The sequence below is a fragment of the Penicillium robsamsonii genome (genome assembly GCF_028829455.1).
Source record: "Penicillium robsamsonii strain IBT 29466 chromosome Unknown utg000007l_segment0_segment0, whole genome shotgun sequence".
NCBI classification, from domain to species: domain Eukaryota; kingdom Fungi; phylum Ascomycota; class Eurotiomycetes; order Eurotiales; family Aspergillaceae; genus Penicillium; species Penicillium robsamsonii.
The window spans coordinates 767,951-790,744 of record NW_026643225.1 but is presented as its reverse complement, the minus strand read 5'-3'; the positions used below and the strand labels follow the sequence as shown (position 1 = coordinate 790,744).

The 22,794-nt window shown below is 49.0% G+C and overlaps 9 protein-coding genes across 9 annotated transcripts; 3 read left to right on the top strand and 6 right to left on the bottom strand.

Annotated features, from left to right (window-relative positions):
* Window positions 1-494: 494 nt before the first annotated feature.
* Window positions 495-2,557, bottom strand: N7447_010575 (ABC1 kinase family protein; the record flags this gene model as incomplete). The annotated part of the gene is made up of 4 exons (XM_057234837.1): window positions 495-742; window positions 803-1,375; window positions 1,428-2,032; window positions 2,115-2,557. The coding sequence occupies 4 exons, from the start codon at window positions 2,555-2,557 to the stop codon at window positions 495-497; spliced, it is 1,869 nt and encodes a 622-aa protein (XP_057081057.1).
* A 657-nt stretch (window positions 2,558-3,214) lies between these two features.
* Window positions 3,215-7,765, bottom strand: N7447_010574 (serine/threonine-protein kinase; the record flags this gene model as incomplete). The annotated part of the gene is made up of 11 exons (XM_057234836.1): window positions 3,215-3,619; window positions 3,673-4,051; window positions 4,111-4,561; window positions 4,618-4,822; window positions 4,882-5,757; window positions 5,809-6,615; window positions 6,669-7,101; window positions 7,158-7,222; window positions 7,280-7,309; window positions 7,367-7,501; window positions 7,574-7,765. 11 exons carry the CDS (start codon window positions 7,763-7,765, stop codon window positions 3,215-3,217), a joined length of 3,978 nt encoding a protein of 1,325 aa, XP_057081056.1.
* A 673-nt stretch (window positions 7,766-8,438) lies between these two features.
* Window positions 8,439-9,680, bottom strand: N7447_010573 (dihydrofolate synthase; the record flags this gene model as incomplete). The annotated part of the gene is made up of 1 exon (XM_057234835.1): window positions 8,439-9,680. The coding sequence occupies one exon, from the start codon at window positions 9,678-9,680 to the stop codon at window positions 8,439-8,441; it is 1,242 nt and encodes a 413-aa protein (XP_057081055.1).
* A 593-nt stretch (window positions 9,681-10,273) lies between these two features.
* On the top strand, window positions 10,274-11,629 carry N7447_010572 (uncharacterized protein; the record flags this gene model as incomplete). The annotated part of the gene is made up of 2 exons (XM_057234834.1): window positions 10,274-10,284; window positions 10,375-11,629. The coding sequence occupies 2 exons, from the start codon at window positions 10,274-10,276 to the stop codon at window positions 11,627-11,629; spliced, it is 1,266 nt and encodes a 421-aa protein (XP_057081054.1).
* A 461-nt stretch (window positions 11,630-12,090) lies between these two features.
* Window positions 12,091-12,896, top strand: N7447_010571 (kinase-related protein; the record flags this gene model as incomplete). Its single annotated transcript, XM_057234833.1, has 2 exons — window positions 12,091-12,130; window positions 12,220-12,896. 2 exons carry the CDS (start codon window positions 12,091-12,093, stop codon window positions 12,894-12,896), a joined length of 717 nt encoding a protein of 238 aa, XP_057081053.1.
* A 322-nt stretch (window positions 12,897-13,218) lies between these two features.
* On the bottom strand, window positions 13,219-14,256 carry N7447_010570 (Short-chain dehydrogenase/reductase SDR; the record flags this gene model as incomplete). Its single annotated transcript, XM_057234832.1, has 1 exon — window positions 13,219-14,256. The coding sequence occupies one exon, from the start codon at window positions 14,254-14,256 to the stop codon at window positions 13,219-13,221; it is 1,038 nt and encodes a 345-aa protein (XP_057081052.1).
* Window positions 14,257-14,828: 572 nt separating this feature from the next.
* N7447_010569 (uncharacterized protein) lies at window positions 14,829-16,376 on the top strand (the record flags this gene model as incomplete). The annotated part of the gene is made up of 1 exon (XM_057234831.1): window positions 14,829-16,376. The coding sequence occupies one exon, from the start codon at window positions 14,829-14,831 to the stop codon at window positions 16,374-16,376; it is 1,548 nt and encodes a 515-aa protein (XP_057081051.1).
* A 569-nt stretch (window positions 16,377-16,945) lies between these two features.
* N7447_010568 (TPR domain protein) lies at window positions 16,946-19,286 on the bottom strand (the record flags this gene model as incomplete). Its single annotated transcript, XM_057234830.1, has 3 exons — window positions 16,946-17,819; window positions 17,867-18,568; window positions 18,619-19,286. The coding sequence occupies 3 exons, from the start codon at window positions 19,284-19,286 to the stop codon at window positions 16,946-16,948; spliced, it is 2,244 nt and encodes a 747-aa protein (XP_057081050.1).
* Window positions 19,287-20,333: 1,047 nt separating this feature from the next.
* N7447_010567 (Amidase) lies at window positions 20,334-22,123 on the bottom strand (the record flags this gene model as incomplete). The annotated part of the gene is made up of 7 exons (XM_057234829.1): window positions 20,334-20,491; window positions 20,541-20,729; window positions 20,792-20,914; window positions 20,970-21,084; window positions 21,138-21,509; window positions 21,560-21,676; window positions 21,731-22,123. The coding sequence occupies 7 exons, from the start codon at window positions 22,121-22,123 to the stop codon at window positions 20,334-20,336; spliced, it is 1,467 nt and encodes a 488-aa protein (XP_057081049.1).
* Window positions 22,124-22,794: the final 671 nt, after the last annotated feature.

Genomic DNA, 22,794 nt, shown 5'->3' with positions numbered 1-22,794 from the left:
TGATGTACATATTCCCTTGTTTTTCGCACGTTCTGATACGTTTTTCCTTTCTTTTCCTTTTTTTCTGCGACGGCGCCTCGGTATCTGGGATCCTTGATCGATACTCTCAACACCATTTTCTGAAAAGCAGCGCCTTGATAGTTTCCAATGAAACAGTGAAACCAGACACAGTTACCATTTTGTAAAAGTAGAAAAAGTAATATCAGAACCAGTCTATGATTTAAGATGTATCCACAATCTATCTATTTGTACAGGACCACACTGGATCGTTGAGAACCAAGCCCGAAAACATAGAACAACCCATACTCTTGACAATCCAGTCGAGATGAAGAGGCTATATGTGAAAAGAAATATAGAACGCCGTCGCTGATGCACAGACAGACTACTCAAGACAATCCGTGCCAATGAAGCAAGAAAAAAAAAAACAAGGGATATAATGGGAAAACAGACCAAAAGAACCAAGGGCAAGCCAGCCGTCAGGAAAAGAACACCATCTAACCGCCCCGGAGGCCGAAGCGAGTCTTCAAGGATAGCATAGTTTCATAAACAGACAATTTGACCTCAACGCGAAGGTAGCTCGCGTAGGCACACAAGAAACGGAAAAAGTTGCGGAAGACACCACCAGACTCCTTGATGAGATCCAACTGCTCCTCAAAGACGGTGCGCGTGGCATACCGCGCGAGGATGAGGAAAGAGCGCATTGGGCCCTGGCGTGTGTGAAGGTTTTCGTCTAGGCTGCGAGCTGGGAGGGAGTTAGTTGATGATACCCAAAAGAATTGAGGATTCGAAGTGAAATACATACTGAGGTCATTGGTCTTCAAGATGAGAAGAATAATCCGCGGAACCTGGCCTAGCAAGACAACCAGTTGTTGCAGCATGCCTTCACCCAACGCACCAGAGATCTCCTTTTTCTCTTCAGCCGTCCGCAAAGAAACGACGCTTTTCTTTGTGAGCACGCTGTAGTCTCTACCGGTAATGGCGCTGGCAAAGAGTGGGAACTGCTCGTCCGTGATGCCGGCGACCTTCTGCGCAAACTCACGCATCCGCGGCACGTCTGCGTCGATAACAGCTAGCCACAGCTTGGCGTAGTTGCGGCGCAGGTCGCGGTCGATGTTGCGGTAGAGTCCGTGGTCGTAGAGGACGATGTCGAAGTTGGGGTGTGAGCGGGTGTGGTTCGGGCGGATGGCGATATTGCCGCCGTGAGGATCGCAGTGGAGTGGGGCGTTGTCGCCGAAGACCATCTCATTGAAAACGTGTGCGAGTGCGGCAGAGACCTCGTCGCGGTCGATGTTGTTGGCGTCCAGATACTCCAGGTCGTCGGGGCGGTGGCCTGCGATGTACTCCATGACGAGAATACGCTTTTGGGACCACATCACTAGGGTTTAGTTAGCTTCAAGTTATACATCCAAGGGCCTCGCATTGCGAACCTTCGGGAATGACTAGTGGGGCGTCGGAGTGCTTTTTGAAGTACTCGCTGGCATGAGTAGCATTCTGGGCTTCCATGCGGAAGTCCAGCTCTTGCGGGAGTGAGAAATCCATTTCCTTAGACAGCCATTCCAGGTCATATTCAGGGAAGAAGCGCTTAAGCATGGAGAAAGTAAATCGAGTCAAAGCCAAGTCTAACGGCACCCATTCGTCCAGCGCGGGATGCTGGACTTTAACAGCGACCAATTGTCCGGTTTCCTTCAACGTAGCGATGTGCACCTGTGCCAGCGATGCAGCACCAATGGGCGTGGACTCAAAAGATGCAAACAACTGATTCATATCCTGGCCTGTGTCCTTGCGGAATAGCTCGGCAATTGACTCAATTGACGAGACGGGGCATCTGTCCTGGAGTGGGATGAATGTCGAGGTCCATTCGATGGGAAGCAGGTACCCCATGCTGCTGAGATGCTGGCCCAATTTGATGAAAATCGATCCATTCTTTTCAAGGACATGGAGTGTACGCTCGGCGCATCGCTTGTGGCATGCGCGAAGCAGTGCGTCGTGTTCTTCGGGGGAGGATGCGTCTTGTTTCAGGGTAACACGGTAGCTGCGAAGATTCGAGGTTATGTTAGAGATTTGGCCAAGGCGCAATATATAAAAAGTCTATAGAGTCACTACATATCACTTACTCGTTGATACAGACAGCCAGCGCGCCAACAACGCGCCCACTGCGTTTCGCCGCCTGGAACGCATGCTGCGCTTGATCGGAGAACGTCACTGCGCCCAAACCCAGAATGCTTCCAATGAGAAACCATTTGATGGCACTCCGCTGTGATGCATTCAAATTGGACTTGCTTTCAGACTTGTGCTGGCTCTTAGTCTCCGCAGACAAGAGAGGCGAAGCCTTCACAGAAAAGGAACGGCGTGAAGTGGCGAGGGCCGAGCCCTTGGAAGACGTTGAACGACCCCATGACGAAGCATTGATTATACCAGAAGAGGGCGACTGTCGTAGCGGCGAGTTCGAGGTCAGAAGAAACGAGGATCTAGATGTCGAGGGGTTGGATGTTTTCCCGATCACCGTAGCGGGATCAATCTTGAATGCCCGCAGTGGCACGCGTAGCGCTGCGCTCATCCCGAAGCGAAGGCCAACGGCCAGAAAAAAACAAGTAAAATAGGAAATGACTGAGAGGGCTAAGCGTTTCTGGCCTCAATTCATCGTATGATTATTCGGCCCAGAGAGATTTTTCACGGTTCTCGCCGCCAATCGGCTTCGGGCACGTGATTCCAAGGTCTATAGATCCATAATAGACGTCATAGCCAATTTGGTGTCGGTTGGATGATGGGATTGAATAGGTCTGATAGCGAAGTAAAGACCCAAGCGAAACATAATTCGTAAAATATAAGAGAGAAAGAAAAGGGGGCGAGGACTGTATATGAAGGGCTGACCTGAAGCCGCCAACAAATACAATGCCTTTTGAGATGTCTAGTATACCAGTTGTACAATCCGAACTGTTTATTTATGACCTTGTACCAAGAAAACTTAGGAAAATTAGAAGGAATTATTAATTCGAACAAAAAAAAAGACATAGACTCCATGTGCAGCAACCAGTGCCCACATGATAACAAGGGGGTTCTACAAAGGAGTAAAACCATGCACCATCACCCCAAAGACCATTTAGAGCTGACAACGCCATTTCCTGTATATGAAACAGGCTAGTATGAGCTAGAGAAATCGAAAACGCAATAACACAAACATATAACTTCGCAGTAGACCATTTTGGACGTCAAATTACGTCCACTCAGAGTCTGCGAGTGTTGGGCGGCGGCGACGAGGAATGATTGAAGGCCGGCGACTCAGAGAGCTTGGAGTTTTGTTGTCTTCTTCACGCAGCAACTCAACGTGACTCATTCTACTAGAGAGGGGTCGTGCAGACCTGGGCCTGGCAGCGGCTGCACTGCTTCCATTGGCGGCAGATCCAAGAGCCGGGTTGTTGCCATCTCGACTGCCAGGTCTCATAACCAAGGAAGAGACACTGAGGGAGTTCCGCGGGTGCCGGGGAGTCTCCCGACCTTCTAGGTATCCCCTTGACTGACCGGTGCGGTTCGATGAGGGAGTGGATGGGGTAGAGGATGCCGAGAATAAAATTGGAGGGGGGTGCATGTGCTTTGTCGTCGGGCTGTCGGTCTGCGTTTGCTGACGCCATATGCCTCGCTGGATCGAACCAGCTTGCCTGCCATATCTCTGACAAGGACTGCGGGGTCGTTCTCCATGTTTCGAATAGAATCGAGGAGACCATAGGTTGCGAGTAGCCCACCTTGTTCTTCGTTTGAATCACAAATACTGGCTATTATGCGCAGGAGATTAAGTCGGACAGCGGCTTTGGTGTGATGTAGCTTCTGCCTCAGTCTCTGGAAGATATCAGGCCGTGCAAAGGTGGATGCGACATGGGGACTGAGCCGAAGAAGCTTTTGCAGAGGCTCGAGAGTGTTTTCGAATGCGTTTGCCTTGGAAAGCTTCAAACATTCCGCAATGGCACCAGTGAATGTAATGGGACCCTCAAAAGTATCATTCTCAAATATACCATCCAAGAGATGCTCCTCAACCTTGGCAGTTTCTTCTTGGAGCCTAGTTTTTGTTCATTGTCAGTTTGGGGTCGAGCTACGCTTTCGGAATAGGAGACAAACCATGTGAAGATAGCATCCAAGGCAGTGACTTGCCAATATGGGTCCAAGAGTAAAGAGATGTAAAAGCCCAGGCCCTTGTTGCGCCACAGCTCCCTACGGCCAACTTTTCCAGATTGTGCCATATCGCAAAGAATTGGTAGGGCGAACTCTTTCAGTGGCCGCTCTGTGAGTACGATCTTTTGCAGAAGCGGTACAATGCCGTTCAGTGCAGCGTCTTCTTGCCGTGACTTGTTCAAGCGGCACATGTTGTAGATGGTGTTGAGGATCTGGTTCGAGAGTTCACGGAAGTGTGCCTTTTTCAGATTTGATCGAAGCAGATCGGTCAAGACATCGATGGCATTGGAATTCTGGAGCGAATCTAGAGTAGTTGAAAGCATCGACAGATTTTTGATGAATTTCAACATCGTAATTTGATGGACTGGGCTCATTCGCCTCAATTCTTTCAAGACCCCTTGGATTCAATTGTTAGTATAGAATGTTGCAAAAGTCGGAAGAAATAATACTTACTGTGCAAGACTGTTCGTTCAGAGACCATTTCTTTAACATGATTCTCGGCCTGCGAGAATATAAAGAAGATATTTGCAATACGACCCTCGATAACTTCTGTCAACTCCCCATCTTCATCGAGAGCACGACTTAGAACAAGAGACAAGGGATCAAGAACGGAGTTGCGAGACAGGATTCTACAGAAATCGTTCTTGGGGGTGGAGCCCTATAGAAAAATAGTTAGATCCAAGGAGATGCAAAGTGTAATGAAGGCGAAATACTTACTTGCAACTCAAAGACACTCCAGATTCCGTTCACGCCAATCAACACCAGTTCTCGTTCATCTTCATAATCGTCCTCTAGGAATTCAACCAAGACGTTTAAACCTCCAGCACTGACAAACATCTGGAGAGTCAGGGTGGATGTCTGGTACATCTGTTGCACGAAGGCTGCAGCTTCGAGGCGAATTTCACGTGGGTACTTCTTGGATGCAAACTCATTGATGATAGGGATTCCGCCGACAAAGCAGAGGTTTTCTTGGACCTCATAGTCATCGTAGATGATTGCGTTGACAACCCTTAACAGACAGAAGACAATATCACGCCGGCGAGTAGTATCCAGAATCTCGAGAATTGGCAGCATGCCATGAGCACTGATGATGATGTTTTTAGTCTCTGGAAGATCACAGAAAATCGTAAACAGTTGTTCAGAAATCTCTGCAAGAACTTCCTCGTCCTGGGATGTCTTGAGAGAGTCCACGAGACCCTCAACTTGGTTGCGAAGACGTGCGTACTTATCGCGCGCGATGTTTTCTTCCAGGTCCACCTCGTCAAAGCCTTCTTCCAATTGCGCAAAGGGATCGTCTTCATCTTCTTGGTCTCCCAGCCATGAGTTAGACAGCTTCGAGTTTAGCATCAATGTACTTTGATCCGAGCCATCGTCGCTCTCTGCTTGATCTAGAGCAGCTTGGTCGGCCCCAAGAATATCAGAGAAGTCCTCGTCATTTTCATTCTCAGCAAACCTCTGGATCTCAATGGTAGAGCGATCGCGCTTCACGGAAAGCTGTTTGCGCAGCTGAGGATGAGGATTACCAAAATCGGCATCTAATTGATTGTATCCTATGTTTTCATGAATGGGTGATGATGGATCATCCTCGAAGTCCTAGAAAATGTTAGAATCATACAGAGAAATTGATCTCTGGTCGGACTGTACCTGATAACCACCCAACTTTCTATCTAATGAATCCTCATTGGCCATAATGAGATCGGAATAATCATCGACAGAGTTTTCTTTGTAGAGATTGGTCTGACGAGGAGCCGGACGAGCTCGTCTCGGCATGGGATTTTGGGTGAGGATTGGGACATTTTGCAATGCGGAAACGGGGGGATTGGATCCAGGCTGGGAGAGCGCAGGGCTTTGAGGCTTGGAAGGCTCTGCCACAGAAGGTTTGCTGGGATATGGTCGGATGGTCTGCAAAGTATCCTCGTCGGACAAGCCTGAGCTATCCTCAAAGGGATCAGAATTGTCATCAGATCTGAGTATAGTCCCATCGAGTGACGCAAAAGCTTTAAGTCTCTCAGAAGAGAGCATGCCACCGAAGTTATCATGTGGTCGTAGATGCGGCAGCTTGAGTGCGCTAGGAGAGATTGCAGTAGCAAAGTCATCGTCCCAATTGTCATCCCCTGCTAACACAGGTGAACGAAAGCGATCTGTGGGTTTGATAGCGGTTGGTGATGGCAGGCTATCCACCAATGGATTATTTCGTGAAGATGGCAGGCCTGAAGTACTGGGGTGGTCTGGCCTCTGCTTTTTCTTTGAAGTCCCTGTTTCGGGTGACCGCAAAGCCTCGTTCCATTCTTGGACACTTTTGACGGCTTCTTCATATTCTGTAGACTTCTTAGGGATGACGGATTCGGTTCTGCGCGCATTGACAATCCACGGGTGTTTAAGCAACTTTCTTGCTGAGACTCGAAGGTTGGGGTCTTTTTGGAAACATTGCATGAGGAAGTCTTTCACGGCCTAGATAGAGTCAGCATCACACGCGTATGCTTGAACAATCGATAAAGACATACCGGCGAAGCACCCTGCGAAAATGGAGGGTGATCATCGTTCACGATACGAAATAGTGCTGGCATGGGTTGCATGTTATGATAGGGGGGTTTGCCTTCGAGTAGCTCGATCACAGTGCATCCCAAACTCCAAATATCGGAAGCTGTTGTCGCTCCTGAAAGCTCGATTACTTCGGGGGCCATCCAGTACGGCGTACCAACCACGCTTGATTCACTCAAGCCCGTAGTTCGACTCGCCACGCCGAAATCTGCAAGCTTGACGAGTCCTTCCTTTGTGGTCAGAATATTTGCACCCTTGATATCTCGGTGAATAACACCCTGTTCATGCAAGTAGAGCAAGCCATGAAGAACCTGGGACATATATAGTCCCACAAGATTCTCAGGGAAACGACCAAAGTTCTTCGCAATGGAATGCAACGAGCCATTTTCGCAATATCTATGAAACATTAATTTCATGTCCATTAACTTAGACTTGAACCAGGAGAAACATACTCGAGGATGATGTTCAAAGTTTCAACGGATTTCACAAATCCGTGGTACTTGACAATGTTGGGGTGCTGCAAGGATCTATATCAGTACGGGGTTTGTTGATATATTTTGGCGGAGTGTCTCACATCGAGATTTTTGAGAAGGTCAATTTCAAGCTGTTGCATCGCGTGTTAGCACATCAGACGAACGCCGAAAACGATTGTATCCCATACCATGATAACGCGCAATTCACTCTTGGGAAGATCCGTCAGCTTGATTTGCTTGACGGCGACAGTCTCCCCAGTATTCCAATTCAACGCGCGATACACGGAACCGAAAGCGCCTTTGCCCAGGCAGTCTCCCAATTGCTACCATAAACACCCAAGGTCAGCATCTGCCCAGTCCATATTTTGCGGGGCAACAGAGCACCGTATCCATACATAGTCCTTGAGTTCCGCAACATCTTTTGCCGATGATTTCAAAACTTTGTCTTCCTTCAATTTCTCTTCTCGCTTCGTCGGACTCGTTCCAACTCGTGCCAATCGAGGCTTCATCGGGGTTCCGGGGGTTCTCGAGGAGGGGGTGAGAGGGCGAGGCTGCCCTTCGCTCCCTTCGCCGGGCCGAACGACCATAATGATACGGACTGGGGCCGGTTGTATCCGAGTAGGTGTTCGAGCTAGCTGTCGGTCTCAGGATGAGGTTCGAGGTGGAGGAGGGGTGGGGTGAAAGCCGAAGGAGGCGACCTTGAAAGAGCTGATAGCAACGGTCTCAGAGGTCATATCCACAGGTTCTGGTAATGACAATTGTCAGTCAGTCCAGGTACAAACAAGAATCATGAATAGCAGCTTGCATGCGGACGTTGTGGGGAGGGTCTCACCAAGCGGACATTACAGCACTTCAGCTCTCACGCCCTAGAGAGCTGTTTCCACGACAAGTCGAGGCGCATGCGATATCTTCAGATGGATACAAATATCATGCAGTAATCTGAAGAATATCGATCTAATAAAGGCGACAATAGAGCGTGAAGGGGGTTGTTCGCAAAGAAATCGTGGTTGTTTTGAACTTTCGTGCTCCACCCGCCGCATCATGCAGGCTGTGCTGGACAATCGCCGATCAGCCCTATGATACCCAGTTTGATGGACTTTTTGTTATTCGACCAAAAAATAATACGATGACTTGATATATAGCTGTAATTTACTATAAGAAAGGAGGTGTAGAAAAAGAAATAAAAGGTTTGTTTGTTGTCCTAGGATTCTATTATTTACCGATATAGATCGGCGAAATTCAATCGATCTATACAGGGTATCATTTTTGGGCACGGAGAAGGCGTAACACATCGGAAACAAGGTACAAACTACCAGCAATGACAAGAGGACCTCCTTGGGCCACTTCACTAGCCCACTGAAGGGCAGGGAGTAAATCTCCTTCAAAGCTTTGGACTTGTCCAATATTTTGGATAGCTTGAATGGAAGAGGCGAGGTCTTTGGCATTAGTTGGTTGGACCCATGGCATCCCGTCCACGGGCCCGAACTCCGCAGTGGCGACTCGATCTCCGGGCCGGATAATGGAACCAAACACTGCAGCCAGGTCCTTTCCACTTGACGCGGCAACAACCCAAGTCACTGGTTGGCCTGGAATACGCATTTTGCGATCCACGTACTTTCCGAGAACTTCAGCAGATTGCGCATTGTGAGCACCATCAAGCAGGATAGGCTCTGCGCGACCAATCAAAGGTTGGAGGACAATGGTTTGCAAACGGCCCGGCCATGTTACATCGGCCAGATATGGAAGCAACGTGAATGCATCCATCTCAGGTCGTAGTTGAGAAAGGGCAAGACGAAGCGCAGACACTGCACAGCACATGTTCTCTTGTTGGTGGGGCTCTAGGTCAAGCTTCTGGAAGTAAGGTGCAAGAGCCGGAATTTGTTCAGAGACCGTTGCGGGAGAGACAAACAAGGAATCTATACCCAGCTCTTGACTATGAGCCCGCACAGTTTGAACCACTTCCTCACTGTTTGTATTGTCTACCACGCAAGGGACTCCAGGCTTGAGGATGCCCGCTTTTTCACGAGCAATCTCCCCAATCGTCGATCCAAGAAAGGCCTGGTGGTCCATCCCTATCTTTGTAATGACCGAGACAAGAACATTATTCAGAATATTTGTTGCATCTAGACGCCCACCCATGCCCACCTCGACCACACCAACTTCGACTTGTTCATGGTTGAATATCTCGAACGCCGTTGCGGTCAACAACTCGAATTCGGAGGCACCGATGCCTAGGGTTTGATCGCGTAGTTTGACTTGGTCTTCGATCTGTCGGAAAAGAGATTCTTGGACCACTTTCTCTCCAATGGTAATACAGTCCCACCGATCGATTAAATGCGGGGAAGTGAAGCGGCCGCAACGCACTCCGCCGGTGGACAGCAAATGGGAAAGGTAGGCACTTATGGATCCTTTACCGTTGGTTCCAGCAATGTGAATGGCCTTCCATGAGAGCGGAGTCTGCTGAAGCAGACTCGCGACCCGGGTCAATCCTAACTCGATCATTCCTCTGATTGTAGCGTGATGGGAATTTGGAGGTCAATTGTCATTATTGACCAAAAGATCAGGTAATGACAGGCAAATCCAGGACTTCAAAGCTTCATTGTCAAGAAGAAAAGCAAAGCTTGAATCAGCGTGGGCTACCGTAGTGTAGTCCACCTTTAGGTTGGAGCTTACCGTGATCGGAGGAGCATACTCACGTGATCATTTGTATGTTTATGCCTTAGGCATAAAGCTCTTCGTACTAACTAACTGGTTTGCTACATAAAGTGCAGGTGTTCATAAAGCCCATTGACCAGTTAGTCCAGATAGTTTTGTAAAGTGGCCTTTTATCATAAAGAGAGATTGCCTGAAAAGAGATTACACATGGTATCGAAAGATGTCGGAATATAGCACGTGACCACTATAGCCACCCTCAGCCTCAGGCATTAAGTTCTCTAAAAACCCAATCTCCCCCATCTCCATCAACCATCTCCACCGTTATCGCAAGGCGCGTTTTACTAGTTCCATAATCGCCTTTTTTGTCTTTGCTTGTCCTTCTTTTCAAATTTTCAAATCCCTTGGTTTTTCCCCCTCTTTTTTTCTACACAAAAAGCAAAATGGGCATCCCGTAAGTCATACCACCCTTATGTTACCGCGCGACGCTATCTCATGCGCCACTGCTTCGTGATACAGTGTTGACCCTGACTTTGATATACAGTATGTGGCGTGAGCCTTCTAAGTCCGAAGCATCCAAGTCTGCTTTGGACAAGGACCCATCTGCTTCTGCACGCTCGTCGATTCGCCGGGGACCGTCGCGGCACAGTAGCTCCCGAGCGCGCCGTTCCGATATCCTGGCTTCGTTTCATTCACAGATCATTGATGAGCTCCGACGCGGTGCCGTGGAACCGAGACGCGTGCCGCGCTTCTCTTTCATACCGCCAAACGGGGCTGTCGAGAGTACAGTTACTCTGGAACAGGCCGAACGTGACGCCCTCAACTGGGCTCAGTCGCGCGCCGCGAATGCACCCCGACCGACCGACCGACCGACAGAGACAGCAAACCGGCGATTTAGGAATTATCGCGATCAAGCCTTAACCGACCTTCTCGGTCGCATGGACGCTCAGCCCAGAAATACCCATGTCAGCCCTTCATTGACTACCAACTTCGCTCCCGCTCTCGCATACCACACTAGCGCTACTTCAACCCCTTCGGATAGCGGCGTTCGTCTCCCCCCTATGCGTGACAGATACAACAGTGATCATCCTTCCAATACCATATCCCGACCAGACATACTTGAATATCTGTCCCACAACACACAAACCCGACCACCCCGAGACCCCGTTGTAGACGGGCTTGGGGATCGCCAGCGCAGTCCCAGTCCAGACGGAGAGCGAGAAACCGATGCGTGGGAGACTTTACTCTCAACTATGACACCCGATGCGACTCTTCCATCGACTGATACTTCTTTCACCTCAACTTCTGCCGCTGGGCCGGATATTTCGCGCAATCCTCGTCCTCGGAGCTCTATCAACTTGACACAGCCATTGGCGGCGGATGCTGCCCGTGCTCACTTTAGACTCGACCCCTTTTCTGACCAACTCAACCCATGCGACTTCTCTTCCTCTGATGATGAGGGTCCTTCCTCTAGTTACGTAGAATTCATGAGACAGGCAGGTGTACGTCGTCCCGATCCGCATTCGACTATGAGCAACCATCCTCCTATTTCTATCCCTGCAATCATTCCTGCAAGCGTTCTCGCTATCTCTGACGGGCGTCACCAAAGCTCCCTCTCCGACCGTCACCAGAATGATGACCTCCATCACATGCAGGTTATCCTGGATCGACTTGCACGTCGTGAGGATATTCCCGACGACTGGTGGGCCGCAGCCGGCCTTGCACGCACTCTCGATCGTGGTCTCAATGCGAGCATGGACTCCACCGACACCGAGGGCGTTTCTCGAACAAACAATTGAATACAGCCCAGGTGGTTAATACTGAATGAATGAGATTTGATGTTGGCGATATTAGCCATGGCGTTTTTTCGGCGAATTTTTACATAGGTTTTCTAATCGAATTCTGTGGCGTTGGCAAGTCCTTTTAGGACTGTCTTGTGATTTTACCTTGTATCAAGATGTTGTCTTTACGAACAATGAAGATAAAACAAGCAAGTAGATCAAATTACCTGTACCTGCCAAGTCTAGTGACGTATTGCCTCGGAGGACAGCAGTCCCCACTCGAAGAGCCCCGCCAATATGCGAAGTGGAAATAAGCATAGTTCTTCAACGAGGCAAATAACATTTGATTCCGTATCAATCATTGCCTATCTACATTCAACCAGTACACCTTGCGCTCAAAGATACGAGCCAATTCAAACCCTTCCTTTCCCTCGGATACTTCTATCTGTTTGATTCCAACGTGACTTCACTAGCCAACCATGGATCACCAGGTAGACCGACTGGTCAACAAGACCTGGGGTAAGTAAATAAAGAAGAACAAGCATAAGCTTGAAACATGGCTTCTGTCACATCCAATCACTACGTCCAAATCGCTAACAAACCACCAGCAAAACTCTGCTCAATAGCAGACGATGCGCGCCTAATGATCGCCATCAGCGGCATCCCAGGTTCCGGCAAGACCGGTCTAGCAACGGTGATGGCAGCACGGATTAACAAAATCTACGCCTCAGAGAACCCAACAACACCAACACCGATAGCCATCGCCCTCCCAATGGACGGGTATCATCTGACGCGTGCACAGCTGGCGGCCATGCCGGACCCGGCTCATGCGGCAGCACGACGAGGCGCAGCTTTTACTTTTGACGGTGAGAAATTCCTCGAGCTTGTGCGGGCTCTGCGGGAGCCGCTTACGGCCCGTACGGGCTGTCTTTACGCGCCGAGCTTTGATCATGCTATCAAGGATCCCGTTGATGGGGATATCGCCATTCCACCGAGTTGTCGGGTGCTGTTTTTTGAGGGGAATTATCTAAGCTTGGATCGGGAGCCGTGGAATACGGCTGCTAAGTTGATGGATGAGCTTTGGTTTGTTGATGTCGATTTTGAGATTGCGAGGAAGAGGTTGGTGGTTAGACATGTTAAGGCGGGAATTGCGAAGGACGAGGAAGAGGCGGATAAGAGAGCTCGAGAGAATGATTTGGTTAATGGGAGGGAGATTGTGGATCACAGGTTGCCGGTGCAGGAGGTTGTTTCTAGTATCTTTGATCCTGTTTGGGAGAAGTCATGAGTATTTTGACAATGTGCTGAGTTTGACGAAGGCCTACTATGTACAGATTTAATACTACCCTGATATGAGTATCATGATATTGCATCTTTCTGAATCCCCCATGCAAAGCCTTTGTGTGGGTAGGCCATGTTAGCTTCCACATTTCAAGGATCGGATATTAACATCGAAAAGCATCACAAAAAGATTACTAGATGCCTACATGCTACTTAATGAGACATTTCTTGGAGAGAAATAATGGGTGCATTAACTATCAAAAGACAAGGTCCTGGCTTTATGGGTGGTTTTGGGCGACCCAAAATGGTTTTGACGACAAGTTATCACATCAATGTGCTTTATGCATAGAATCAATGATCCCCTGCGCGTTGGAAAATCCCAACTCCTGCATTGTTTCTTTCCAAAGTCTCTCTGTGGCCTGCTTGCCGCTTGGCTCATACATCATGGGGTGAAATGGATGGATTTTCCAGTTCAGCACCAGACCACCGTGGCTCTCTTGATCCTTTACCGCAACTGCATCCACATATGCCCAGGCGCCTTGCTCAATTGATCGCGCTGCAATCGCGTGGACAAGGCGGAAGATGGCCCGCAGGTACGCGGGAGCATGCTGCTGGAGGCCAGAACCCCCGACTAGTCCCGGTTCTATAGCGTTGATAATGATCTCACTGGGATCCACAATCTCGCTGAGCTTCTGGACCAGCATCAGCACCAGTGTCTTGGTCAGACCGTACCGCTCCAATGCGGCCGTAGTTCCCCAGCCCTTTGGATCGTCAAATGACGGAATGAGAGGATTGGCATCGCGGTTGGCGAACTGGGATACGAGTCCCAACCCAGATGCGACTATTGTCATTCTTCCCGGGGCGTGAGCCTGTCGTTTCGACTTGAGAATGGGGAGAAGGAGGATGGCCAGGAGTGCGGTGGACAGGTAGTTGACCTGGAAAGTCGCCTCGTGGCCAGTTGTCTTGTTGATGACGAAATCACCCATGGCCACGCCTGCATTGAGGATGACCTTGTCGAGTCGGGACAGATTGCTACAGTTTTTGACGAAGCCCTGGATGGACTCGTAAGAGAGCATGTCAAGCTGCCACACTTCGATCTGAGCGTCGGGGTACTGCTTGCGGAGCGGAGAAGCGGCAGCTTCTCCCTTTTCTACGGATCGCGACGCGATAACGATGTGGGAGGCATGGTATCTGAGAAGACTGGCAGCCGCAGCGAGACCGATACCGGTGTTTGCTCCCGTGACAATGGCCGTCTGTCCGGCGAGACATGTAGACAGAGGTGGTGGAGCTGGTTTTGTGAGAAATTGAGCCCTGACAAAGGCCTGCAGCGGTGAGGCCGTGGATGGTGGAAGGGCCATTGATGCCATGATGGTGGACTTGTTTATATTTGGCCCTTTGCTGTATGTTGAGACTCAAATAGTAGGAATATTAACGAGGGCGGTTGGTGGGATGGCTCTTGATTAGAGAGCATTGGAGGCTGCCTTTATAGCCATAGCTGGGCAAAAGCATGGTGTCAATGCCATCTAGAACAGGATTATCGTATAAAAATCATCGCGGAGGAATCAAAGACCGCAATCCTCATCATTCATCATCGACACGGCTTCATCTCAGTAAAATCAGATCCGGGCCATTCCCAAAAGGGCAAACAGTGTGGTCAGTGGGCTCGTGCACCGGCTTACGACTCCCTTGCTAGCGCTGAACTCCACAGTCCGCTTCTTCCGAGCCCATCCCAAACGGGAAAACAATCTGGTCGCTTGTCTGACTCTCTAATCCGGGCCCCTACACAAGGCCATGTTGGGTATATAATCTGGTCCCGCATAGGGTGGACAGCCTGCCGCTATCTGTCATCGCTCTCATTTTCTCCGAGACGTGAGTCTAGATGCGAATGGATAAGCCCGCTAATCACTAAAACAAAGTTCGATGAACTGTGGCCATGACGATGCAATTCGCCTTTGTCACGTACGGCGGGGATGGGAAGCAGACACCTGCTGACAGGTCCCAGGTCCGCAGTCACTGCATGAAGGGCCGGAACAAGCGCGATGGATCACGTCGCTCTAACCGGGAAGTCAGGCAAGCGGCGAAGCGAGTTAGGACTAATGCCGACACGAGCACTGTCCCTATAATCAAGTGCCGGTCAAGTTCAGCAACAGCTCAAGGGGAAAATGTATCCATTTTGCGGCAGGTAGAGCAAAGGTCAGAGTTACCAGACGAGGGCCTGTGGGCTCGTCCTCTACAGGCACCTCGAGGCTTCGTCTTTCCATCGGTCGTTGATGAATTTGCGAATGCGGTCGGCCAGATGCCCGAGTCGCTGATGCGACAGTGTAAGACGGCCTCTTTGAATAGATCGCAAATTCGACTAAAAATCTATCTAGTCATGGCTTTCAATCGCATCGCCGAAGCTTCATACCCTCTCGTCGAGATTGCCGTCAACTTCAGCGACCATGCAAGCTTTAGCTCCATCTGGCCGTCTTTTGACAAGTCGTTCCTCCACACCATTCTCTTTATCAACTCAGCCGTCAACGACTGGACGCAAAATCAGCCGTTGGCCAAGTCGTCGCAGTTCCACCTGGGGAGAACGCTAACGCTGCTCAACAAAAAGCTGGCAACGGGGACCTTGCACCTAGACGACACGACTATCTACACCGTCATGCTCCTGGCAATTGTTTCTAGCACCAGCGGCGACTACGACGCCAGTAATGCGCACATGGCGGGCCTGCAACGGCTTGTAGAGATACGAAGCAGCCACGGGTACCTCTGGGTGAACCCTATCACCCAGTTCAAGCTTGAGTGCCTAGACCTGATGTGGTGCCTCACAGCGGGAGGGGCGCCACTGTTTCTCAAGGGCCCCGTGCCGTGGGATCTGGCCTTTGCCCGCCCGTCGCCATCAGTCGATACTGAGCTGTCTTTGGCTCTCTCTCAGGCGTTCACGGACCCCAGGCTCATAATTGCCTTTCAGGACTTGCAGTGGCTGACAGAGCTGGTTAACGTACACGCAGGCAGCAATATGCGACTCAACACGAGCGAGTTCCAGCCCGTTCTCAGCTCGATTCAGACTCGCCTGCTGCACCTCAAAGACCTGCTGGTTGATATGCCTGGAGAATGGCTATGCCTGGGCATGCTAGCCTTTCTCGCGACAATGTTCCGGGTCCCTGGACGACAGGTATCTTACGAGCACTTGGCAGACCGCCTCCGACGCGCATGCAGAACTCTTGTGCCGTCAGAATCCTCATCAATATCGCAGTCGATTTCAGCACCAATGTCAACAAATTCAGGCCTGCAATCCGTCTTGCGCTGGCTGGCAATTGTCTGCGGCGTGGCTGTCTTTGGCGCCAGTGAGCAGTGGCTTCGAGAGCTCTGGGACGGCATCGCGGAGCCAAACTTGTTGTGGGCAGAGACACGAACAGAGCTTAAGCGGGTTATGTGGATTGGGTGCATTCACGACGAGAGAGGGCGACGGATATTTGCCGCTTTGAAGCTTGAAAGGTAAAGTCGCGGATACTCTTGTAAACCTGGTTTACTCTCGCTTATCTACTTATGCCACGCGAAGAGGATAATAGTGCTCATACTTGAACGAGTTCATATATATAATGCTGCATAGAGGCCTAAGCTAGCCAGGATGCGATTTACAATACTACCCTAGTGATTTCCTTCGACACTATAGAATATATTTCTTTTCGCCCGCCAATATATATATAGTGCTTCCTTCCAACCAGCTAGTGCTAATATGTTAGCTAAGTCACCAGACTTACCTCGACACACTCGTTAACCAAATAGAACACCTAAGTCTCAATCGTATTTCATATCTAGGGCCACGCTTTGGATAATGCCTTGAATATGTTGCTTTCCTACAGCTTGGTGTGAGATGTACTCTACCAAGGAAATGACACGATGAGTACAATCCAATTACACTTATCATTCTTCAAATTTGCATATATGAAGACATATTAAAAGAAAACCCATTCTACAAACTAGCTTGACTCGTGTTTCAGCGGCGTACTGCTTCAGCCGTCCCATGAGTCGGAAAATTTGCAGTCGTCGTGTTATAACCTCGCATGATTACTTTGCGGTCGTCAGAAGGCCATCGACCCGATCCGATAGCCTGCTGTATGTCTTATCAAAAGTTTCATCTTCGCCAACGCAGATTCTGTAGGAGACTCTGGCGTATCCCTCAGCTTGGGATGCGAGAGTTGGTGCGAGCTCTTGATATGCTGAGCACAGAATCATCCAGCATCCCACAACGCCATCATTCATCAGCCCCCATTGTTTGACAACCAATGGAACATCTGAGACACGAGGAAGATTTCCACCTTCGATAATGAAGCCAAGTGACTCGAGGGCCTTCAATCCAAATTCCACACTCTTTTCGCGTTTTCGGGATGAAGCATAGATCGCAGCGAGAGACAGATATGGCGAATCAAGTGTAAGATGAGGGACTTCAGAAGCTGGTCGGGAATATGTACCTGCGAGGGTGGAAAGTTTTTCTTCAATCTTTCGCAAATTTATCTTGGATGCCTTAAATAATCTTCGAAGGTCGGCCAAAATTCTGTTTCGGTTTGACAAAACACTGCTGCTAGCACTGAGTGTTTCCTGGCATAATATACAATCGCACTTGAAACCCCAGTGCTGTAGGTTGGGAAATTCTTTTGGATCACTGGATATGGGTGATTTGTACCAGAACGTAATTTCGGTGTTAGGAGGCAGGTTTTTTGAAGCACGAACGATCATCATGTCTCCAATAAAAGAGCGGCGAGCGTTGCTCACACAAGAGTGATTAATGTGTGATGCCATCAACCAGACCCCAGAGGAATGGAATTGCTTATTGGCCTTTTTGGCTGTATCATCATCCCCTTTGCAGCAACTTATGTGACTCTCGCGAGAGGAAAGTGGGCACCCAAAACCGTTCAGAAGAATGATTCTTTCAACCAGGAATCTGGAGAGTATTAGCTTTGGTACCAATATGGAAACGCAGTGACATACGTATCTACGACGGGTATGCCATCCACTTCTAGAACATCCACTGATTTGTATGTGCCATGATGAAGATCGACAAAGTCTGGTATCAGGGACGGATTTTTATGCAGCTTCTGAGCAATCAATTCAATAAGCTCTGATTGAGTACCAATCATAGCTTTGTTCATGTCAACATCGAGTAACAGACGGAGATCTTGCGAAGTATCTTCATCGTGGAAAGCGTGAGAAAATGCCTTTTCGCATAACAGAAGGTCGCCTGCCTTAACCGCTTCTGTTGTGAAGAGTCCTCTCCCATGGGATTGGGTCTGCTTGACAGTCACAGGACCAATGTAGGTACCGCGGTCAAGCCTCGGGGGCCGACGCTTCTTGGCCTCCAGTATCATTTTCCTGAACTCATATTTTCCGCTACCCTGCTCCACAAGCCGAGCAGATGCTCGTGAATACTCATGTGCAGCCTGGGTATTATTTGGATACATTTCTGCAAGTATTGCGTGAACTTCACATGATTCCTTGAACCTTCGAAGTTGATACAGGGCTTGAGCCTTCCTAAAGAGACCTTTTTCTGATAGCTCTGATACTTGCAGCACATGTTCCACATCTTTCAGCGCTGCATCAAAGTGGTAGGTTTTCAAAAAGGAAAGGGCACGATTGAGCTGCGCTATTACCACCAATTCTGGCGATGGATGGGCGTCCAAAGTCTTTGAATAGCTAAATTATTCCCAGTATCCCCTTTCAGACAGCGATATTTTGCAGCTTACCATAGGATTGCCGAACGATAATCACCCTGATAAAAGTGCTCACTTCCTTTCGTTTTCCAATAAGAGGCGTTCTCATCAGCCTGCGTCACACATTTCCTCCAGGATAAGGGAACCAGGTCGTCAAGCTCGGGGACAAAGCAGACGTCCGAGAGATGATCCACTCGAATCCCGTAGTCTCCGTCTGCCATTACTTTCACGTAGGGTTCTTTCACAACAAGTACTGTATTCTCCCTCAGGCTGTGTGTATTCGATAGCTCCTGCTCTTGGTTGTAGAGCTGCAGCATGAGAACACTCCCGTCTTCATCTTCTACGAGGGCCATCACGGCGGTCATCGTATCTGCTGGAGTGACCGTTCTCATCAGGAGATACCGTTCCCTATGATGAGTTTCAAGACACAGGTTTTTGATCATAACCTTCTTCAACTTGCTGAAAGGAGTATAGCATGGGGGATAGGCAGGTGGTAGAAACGAAGATCGGATATCCGTCCGATCCGCGGGAGTATTCGTTTTCATCATTCGTCGAAACATGAATTGCATCAGGATCTCATCTTTGGACCTTTGGGATTTTGCTGGACGGCCCTTGGGGGCTTGCGCGTTCTTCAGATTTTGCTTATGTGTTTGAAGATATGTCAAGTACTCCGGAGCATCGGAGACGTCGTGGGTATCCATGCTGGTGACAGAAAGGCCAAGTGATTCCAAGCCGTAGTGGGCACCGAAGAAATGTAAAGGGCAAGAAGAAAGGATTTGAACTACCAAATGAGAAATTATTCGAGAGGAAGGTGATCGAAGAGGATGCGTTGTCAAACCCCAGGCGGGGTAGGAGGTGACAAGGGAGTTGGCTGGCAAACAACGCATCGAGCAAACGGCTGAATATTATAAGGCAACCACCTGGGCAAACCCTCGGACTGGCAGCGCAAAGCACAGCAGCCCTCACGGATAAATAGCCAAAGCCGGGCCTGAATTGCACTCGGCCTCTCCTTGCTGCACTTGAACCCGTAGATATTGGTATTACATTTATTCGAATACTCGCGGGTAAAATTATATGTGGTATATATACCTCTCTGCTCGAGGATCTAGTAAATTTATTTTTGGAGTATATTCCAGCACGTGGAAGTCTTTATCACCGCCGTCATCTCGACTACCCCATCTCATCGAGCAGCCAGCATCTGGCCAGTAACCCTACTCTGCACAGAAAGTGTATATAAAGCCAAATCAGGTGGCGGGGGATCTCTTAGTTCTTCCGTTTCATGCAGTATATGGTCGACCCCCTCAGCAAGGAGAATATGATATCGTGATCGAAAGAAAGGATTTTGGAAATATCACATGGTTGCTGTTTTGATACCTGCTTCTGATATTAAGGTACCACACTCTTTGCTATATAGTAGTGCTATGGTATATTGATTGGAAGTCTTTAATCTTGATAGAACCATCGTACTGCGTTTATAAAGATACAAGGGGGGGGGGGAGGGGAGTCCAGGTATTATTTGACAACCGGACATGATGGAGAGAGAGAGAGAGAGTAGCTGAATGACTCCTTTAGTTATGTATATATATAGTCTAATTGGCTGCATGGCTCCACTCTGTTTTTGCAATCTTGGCCGATCAACTAACAACATAACGATACCTATCTGGGGTCTACTACCGGCCATTCCCGTAGATAAATATCTCGCATTCATCTTGCCAATTATCTTTACTTTTAGTTTAAACCACGATCATTCAAAATTTTGGAACGGGACGAGGTTTAGCAACCTTTTCGTACACTGCCATGAACCGCAATAGTGTCTCCTCCTCGTCCGCTCTGGCCACTAGACATAGACCGAACGGCCGGCCATTATAACGAAGTTGTCCTATTGGAACTGTGGCGACAGGATACCCTGATTCTATTAGCAACGGCGATTTAAAAGTGCAATTGATGAGTGTTACCTGCAGCAGAAGCATGAACACATAACGGGGAGTCTCCCGGAGCTGCCAGAATATTGATTTTTTCCTTGTCAAATAGGTCATCCAGAATAGCTCTCGCGGCCCTGCGAAGGCTCTGTTTCAGTTCATCTATTTGTTCCTTTTCTTCAGTGGCGGCCATTGCCCCTTGTAGATCATTCTGCTCGACGAATGCTGCGTTGTGTTAGTAGCTCTTCACTGTAAAATCTTAGGAGCGTGTCCTCCTGTCAACCTACGAGCTGGAAGGGCTTTGTCGCTGTTCTTTTCATTGAACTCGATGATATCTGCAACGCTTGTTACAGAGCACTCGTGAAAAGAGCGAATAAATCTAGGGATGCAGAGATTCCTAAAATCCCAATCTAGTAGTGGTTAGTCATCCTAATTTCATATGATAACCGGACTGCAGCGACCTACATGCGATCGGCAATATAGTAGTCGGTAAAACTGAGGGATCCTTGCAATGGATTGGGTATTTCAGAGTACAGCCTCCGCTTCGTAGAGCGGAAACTGTCCCTTCGTACTCGTCTACCTAAAATCAACTGTTCGAACTGTGAAAGTTTTGATGAAATGAGAGTGACGTACCATTTGCTCTGCTGTCCCCTCAAATTGCGTACAAAGGTCTACTGATAAGCTCCAAATATTTGGGTCCAGGAAGCCCACCGAAAGACCTTCCCAGGAACCCAATTTGGGGGAAGTAAACAGGCGACCGAGTAGAATTTCGGAAAGAACGCGAACATCAGCTGCTGACTTTGCCATAGGGCCCGGACTGTCGAAGAATTCCGTCATGGTGTATAGCCCAGTAGTATCCTGGGCCCCGGTAGTAGGCTTGAGTGCATAAAGACCGGCCCGTGTTGACGGGGTCACGATAGAACCTATGGTCTCAGTGGCCATGGCAAGAGGGCTAAATCCGGCGGCTACAGCAACCGCAGAACCAGTGGATGAGCCCCCAGGAGCCTGCTTAGTTTTAGTACAAATGAACAATATCTGTAATTTTATGCACTCACCGAGTGGCCAAGTATCTTCTCATTATCCTCTATCTTTCCCACATACGGCGACAGAGTCTGACCGCCGTGAGCAGACCAACCGGGCATCATCATAGTCATTTTCATGCCAGCGAATTCCTAGAACAATGGTCAATCCAATAACATCCCCTAAAAAACCGAACGTCCACTCACAGTCATATTAGCCTTTCCCAAGATAACCATGCCAGCGTCAATCAGCCGCTGAGTGATAGCTCCGTTCTTTGACGCCTTGGCTCCAATGAATGCATATGATCCAGCTGTGGTGCTCATGCCCAGCTCCGACGCTGTGACAAAGCTGTCTTTCAAAATTATGGGAATTCCATGAAATGGGCCCCGGATTTGCCCTTTCTGGCGCTCCTCATCCCGAGCCTTGGCGATCTCGAGGACCTGGTCCCGCGGGGCAGGCGAAATAAGTGCATGGAGGGTAGACTCATAGCGATGGATCTGTGCCAAGTATTCTTCCACGATATGAGCACTCGTGGTCTTTTTCTCTTCGAGTAGCTGCTGCAGGTCAACCGCGTTAGCTGTGAGAACGTTGACGATCATTTCTGCACTCAAGGTTGGGATTTGGGCGAGTAGCTAGGGGGAAGTGCCTCTGTTGGTAAAATGCATTTTAGTGTAGTGCGAGCACGTGCTCAAAAACTGGTTGCTGCCTGGTCTCCCAGTATCCATTCAAGAGTAGTTAGGATGACATATGATTACTTCGAGATTCGAGTCTCAAAGTTTACAAAAAGCGATAGCCCATCCATTATGCATTGTGTGGAATTTTCATTTAGCTCCCCGTCCTTGTAATAACTGAAGCTACTTTTCCACAGTATCGAATACAGAATGCAACTTCACCCAGTCGACCAGCTTCGAATATTTTCGACGCTTATGCGGAAGTCTTCTGCTCTCCACCCTCCCATCTTGGCTTGTTACTAAGTATTATGGAGTCGCATCACTCTGACATGCAAAGACCATTCTCAGCTTCACAATACAATGGTCTACATGGTGCCTGCGTGTCTTCTCTCCACCACTGAAAGAGGGCAGTTTGCTATAGTCCCAATGATCTCGATAGATGAATTGCCCTACAAGATTCTGCCAGAGTCTCTATTAGCTAGGTAGCCCCAACATCCACCTCGCATCACTCACCAAGCAATGAATCTGGTGCGCCCCCTCTAAAAGACTACCGACCCCCGTACCCGTCCCCGCGCCCACTAACCTGAAATCATCCGTCA